General features: G+C 47.0%; 1 protein-coding gene across 1 annotated transcript; it reads left to right on the top strand.

Annotated features, from left to right (window-relative positions):
* Positions 1 to 281: 281 nt before the first annotated feature.
* On the top strand, positions 282 to 827 carry LAJ45_06169 (uncharacterized protein; the record flags this gene model as incomplete). The annotated part of the gene is made up of 2 exons (XM_046115736.1): positions 282 to 351; positions 430 to 827. 2 exons carry the CDS (start codon positions 282 to 284, stop codon positions 825 to 827), a joined length of 468 nt encoding a protein of 155 aa, XP_045970845.1.
* Positions 828 to 5,701: the final 4,874 nt, after the last annotated feature.

The following is a 5,701-nucleotide window of genomic DNA, read 5'->3' as shown; positions in this document are numbered from 1 at the left end:
CTCGTTTAAGATGTCCCGCTGGGTACTGTAAGGCCTTGCGTATTCTGATGTCTGTCATAAAACACTAGCGACTGGTCTAGAAAAGAGGTGAACGATGATGTATTGATAGGTTACTAGATCATCTACCTTTATACAGAAGCAACGCATAGGACAAGTTGTCACGCCACCTATCCGTTGCCATAAGTCCACAGTTGTAACATACGTAGTAACCTACTGTCACGTATGCTGTGCGACAGTACTCCCCTCATGGGACTCCTACACATGCTTGTTCTTTTGTGTGAATGTATTCTGTTCATCGGGGAGTTTACCCTCCTAAGGGCCATACTTGCACGGACACTTGTTTCCCGGGGGGTAAGTTTTTTTAATTTTTAATTTTTAATTTTTAATTGTTTTGCCCGCGGGATGTTCTTTTGGCTCATTGTAACTTAGCGAAACTACCGAAGCAGGTTCTACAGTGGGTGGTGACACGGATCCTCCCGTTGGTGGGCCTGCCGGACCATCCGGTGGAGCCGTTGGTTCGGGCGATCAATCTTCTTCAAGCGGAATGCCATCTGCTAGTCCTGTCGGTGCCAAATCGGGAGGAGGAGGAGGAGGAGGAGGTGGAGGAGGAGGACATCAAGACGCCCCAACAATCGGACGGGGTGGTGGTAGAACTCCGGAACTGTGTGGAGAGCTTGGCAAGCGTTACTTCGGATGCTTCGGGTGCTCCAGGACCTCCGGGGAAGGATAGTCCTTCGGCTCCTGGAGATCCTCCTGGCAGCGATCCGCATTCGTCCGGTCTCCAGGGACGTGTTCCTTTGTTGGAGCTAATTATAAGGTTAGTCTAGAGCCTTTTTTTATTTTTTTAGCTTGCAACCTTTTTCGATTTATTGAAATCTGATGGAATTTTTTTTCCGCTAAAGGGCAAAATCTATTGTCGATTCTCGTGATGCGGCCCTTCGAGAGGCCACGGAGTTCCAGTCTCAAGTTGATACTGTGCTTGCTCAATTGAGAAATGTGAATCCTAGCTTGCGGGCGGCAGACGCTCGTTTGGCAGATATACGTGGTCGTGTTTTTTCTGATTTTTTGTCTTGTCTTGATACGCTTGATAGTTTTATTAGTCGTTTTTGTATCGATGGAAAGTGGTCGAAGAGGTTGCATGATGAACTGCGTCAGGTCCATGAGGCTTTTCGGTTGTGTCATACTTCCGCTCTGGAGGCGTGAATTTGGTTTATCAATATGATTAATTGTTCGGGTGATACTTATAAGTCTAACAATTGTTACCATCTTACCCACTTATTATGTTTGTTTCTCCTCCTTCCCACCCCCCCCCCCCCACAAATCTTTGGTTTATAGCGGCCTTGGTCGCTCTAAGGGATATAGTGCCCTAGGTTCGCTCTTATTCTGCTGACTCTTTTGTTGAAAACGATGAAACCTTTTATTCATTTACTCGTGCTTGAGACCAATGTTAGAGAGAAGGAAAGACAGAAGAGAGGTCGTTGACCACAGCCCTTGCAAGCATCACCCATGCTCACTCGTCCTAACCCGGCCTTCCTGCCCCAGCTACATGTAGTCAACCCGTTCTTCCACCCCTACTCAAATTGTTCGTACCTGATACTGATACGGAGCATAGGACGCTTAATTTCGACGTCTCCCCCTCTCGTTCCTCTCCCCCAACTATTATTCATCAAATTCTCTGATTCATCCAATTGGAAGGTAGTGACAAGAACGGATAAGAAGATGCGGTTGAGATGCGCCATATTACGTATGGATGGCAGAGGAAATACCTTGCTCTCTCTGTTTGTATAGGTGTATTGTGCACTGCGGGGAAGTTTCTTTATGTTTGGAGCATGTTTGTGAGTTGCACGTGTGTACCCCAGGAACGCCCCGATCTCGCTGCATTCAGCAGCTTCCTTCTCCACCAGCAGCTCTCGCGTTCACCCGGCGGATCATATCGCCTAGAACTACGCGAGGAGTTTCCGGTACTACTTTCACATTTCCCCCGGACACTTCCAGTTGCTTTCAGGGCCAGTGGTTGTATATATACAGTACGATGCCAGTCGTGAGCGTCAGGCGCAACCAGATTTCCACAACCTTTTCACGGCGGGTTGGTATACAAGATATGAAATGTCAAATTATTGTTATTTATCTACTATTTAACAACTATACACAAATTCAGCTCTCCAAAGGATCAATTGTGGTTGCTGTGCTGGTACCCGTGATGGTTCGGGGGGCGTTGCGACGCCGCGCCTGACGCTCACGTCTGGCATCGTACTGTATATATATACCAGTAGATCCTCGAGCGGAGTTCCGCACACCTAATCATGAGGCAACCCAACCAACTCCAACGGAACCCCCCATACACAACACCATCTCCGCTGTGAAAAAAACCTACCCACAATCTGCATCAGCCTTCTTTTTAATTAACCGCAACACAGTGCCGTCACGAGCTGCATCACTCGCCCCAAAAACCTCTGACCGTAGAAATCTCCGCCGGTCACCGAACTCTCAAGTGACAAATTTTGCTTGAAAAGAATCTAAAATCCCCAGAATCGCACCGTTCTCTAGCTAACAAGCAAGTATCGCATACAGGGGTTGCTACAGCCAAACACACGACATCACTCGCGCCAAGACTCCGAGTGAGCTTTCTTGAAGTGATATGATCTTGAATGACTGATGGTAGTATTTTTATTGATGATGATTCTCCGAGAGGAGGAGAGACCTTCCTCTCCTATCCCTGCTAGGTAATCCTCACACGATGCAAAGGGAGGGCGCTCTTCTGAGAGGACGCTGTCCGAGGCAGTTGAGTAGGGGATGGTAGGGGGGATGCTGTCTGAGGTTGTGGCTAATAGTAGGTAGGACTGAAGGGTCAACGCTGGGCAACGTGCAAGAATTGAGGCGGTGTTGGGGTCGTGGTTGTAACTTGCGCAGCCAAACGCGCTGATAAAGGCTGTTGGGCTGTATGCAAGGTCGCGAAACCTGCCTGACGTGTCGCTGTCTGAACTATCTGATTATGGGGGTCATGTCGCTAATGGAGGGGTATTGCCCATAGCGGTACGGGTGGAGGTTGGTGTTGGTGTGGTAGGTAGATTAGCTAGGAAGGTTAAGTGATATATTATAATTATGTAAGGTGGTGTCGAAGTTGAGAATGTGTTGTATAGGTAAGTTTGCATATATATGGAGGTCAGAGAAAAAGTCATAATGTGACATGTGGGAGGCGTACTGTGAGGGAGGGCGTTCTGGTTGGTGTGTGGTGGTGATGTAGTGGGTAGGGCAAGTGATAGTCCATGATTGAGCTGGAAGAGGTTTGCCTAGCTAGGCTAGTTGCGGTTGGACCTACCGCGAGCAACGTCTTAATACGCGTCCATGCCGCGACGCCGCACAACTCGTCACGCCGACGCCTTCCTACCATCCCAACCTGTCATCCCCGCCCATCCAAACCTCCAAAACCATCACCGTATCGTTGCTTTTTGCCCCCGCCCGTGAGCTCGCTAAAGTAAATCGTAAAATATCACTCGCGCCAGGACCTCTGTGAAGTTTGGAGTGTGGGAGAAAATGACTTGAGTGGGGTTTGAACACGTGACCTTGAGGGAGTATGTGTTGTTGTAGTGCGAAGAAGATACTATTGCGCTGCTGGGGTTCCAGGGACAATGAGGGCGTTTGAACGCTCTATATATACAAATATTCTTATACCACACGATCCTCCGATTAAATAATCCCTGACACTAAGCCTTGTCTGAATCCCTGTTCCTTCTATGAGTCATCCCTTATACATGAGTAATTCCATACATAACCGATGTTCCAATCCCCTATTTCTACACTTCCCCTCACTTGCCACATCGTATTACTTCTGACAATTTCTGGTGAGCTGGTTTCGGTAGACCTTTGGTTATTATGTCTGCAACATTGTCTTCGGTTGGGACATAGAGGAGTTTGAAGGTTCCGGCTTCGAGTTGTTCATGTGTGTAGTGATAGTGAACGTCGATGTGTTTGTACCGGTCATGGATACGTGGGTTCCGACAGAGTTCGATAGACTCTGTTTTGTCGACCTGGATGTTGTATTGGTATTGTTGTTGGAGTTCGCATAAGGCATTACGAATTCATACCAATTGTCGAGCTGTAAGTGACAGAGACATGTATTCGGCGTCTGTTGTTGGGACTGCGACTGATTTCTGCTTCCGGCTTCTCCAGCTGATAGCTGATTTTCCTAGTCTGAACACGTATCCTGAGAACGATTTTCTGTCATCTAGGTCTGAAGCATCGGAACTGTCTGAGTAACCATCAAGTGTTCTAGTGGTTCCTTTTGGGTAGAACAGGTTCCAGTCTTTGGTTCCATTGAGGTACCAGAGTGTTCGTTTGGCTGCTTGTAGGTGGTACTCAGTTGGGCATAAGGAGTACTGAGAAAGGGCGGTAACGTTATGGGTGATATCAGGTCTGTTTGCTATGCTGTCGTACATGAGTGATCCAATTATGGATTGATACTCAGTTGGTTTCTCGATTTGGTCTTCTAGTTCTCCTTCCCGAGGGCTCAGATTTGGTTCGAGTTGTGTGCCAACTGGTTTGCAGTTATTCATTCCAACTTTGTCTAGGATTTTGTTGACGTATGCTAGTTGTGACAACGTGATACCATTTCTTTTTCCCGTTATTTCTATTCCCAGTGGGACTTTCGCATTACCGAAATCCGTACATTCGAAATCTGCCTTTTGTGGTGGTCTGATTTCGTTTCTGAGTGAGGAGTCGGGTCTGGATATCATGATGTCGTCAATATGGACCGATATTTATAGTTGGTGCTTCTTATTTATGAAGACACATGAGTCAAATTTGGCTGGGACAAATCTTTTCCGTTGAAGGGAGTCTGCTAGGCAAGCGTACCTTTCACGGGGTGATTGTTTTAGTACATATATGCATTTACAAAGTTTACAAACCTTGTGGTTCTGCCTGTAGCCTTCAGGTAGTTCCATGTAGATTTCCTCCTTAAGTATACCATATAGGAAGGCTGACTTGACGCCCATTTGTTCTGGTGTAGAACCGTTGTTTGCAGCTAGTGCAAGTAGGAGTCTTAGGGAATCGTATCGGGCAACCGGGGCGAAGGTCTCATCATAGTCTTGATACTGCACTTGGGTGAAGCCTTTGGTGATGTACCTAGCTTTGTATCTTTCGATTGTTCCGTCCGCGTTGTGTTTTACCTTGAATACCCATTTTCCTCCGACTACTGCTCGGTTGGTTGGTCTGTCGACAATATCCCAGGTATGGGCTTTGTTGAGGGCGTCTTTTTCCGTCTGTATTGCCTTCTTCCATAGGTGTTGATCATCGCTTTTCATTGCTTGATTGAAGGTGGTAGGTACAGTTACTAGGTGTACCCGATGGATGGTGGGATCCAAGTTGTCGTACTGGCTTTGGAGCTTTGATTTGTCCTTTTTGTGGTCTAGATTGGCTGCTTCCATCGCTAGTTGCTTGGTTTGTTCGTCCATATCTCTGTCGGCTAGTATTTCTGATACCTCCTTGTCATAGGTGTTTCCTAATTCCGATATTTTCTGTCGGATTTCCTTTCTTTTCCCTTCGATGTCAAGTGCTGCTTGTTTCTCCGTTCTTTCACGGATGCGATTTGATCTTCTTGTTGTGACAGGATGCGGGACTTCAGATTCTTTCTCCTTCTCGGTTGTTGGTTTCTAAGGTTTTGATTTATTTGGTGGTTCTGGGAGAGGTGTTTCTGTGTTTTCCT

This window comes from Morchella importuna (assembly GCF_003444635.1).
Source record: "Morchella importuna strain M04M26 chromosome Unknown Morimp01GS018, whole genome shotgun sequence".
Classification (NCBI taxonomy): domain Eukaryota; kingdom Fungi; phylum Ascomycota; class Pezizomycetes; order Pezizales; family Morchellaceae; genus Morchella; species Morchella importuna.
Note: the sequence above shows the minus strand (reverse complement) of the source record. Positions and strands in the feature narration are given on the sequence as shown.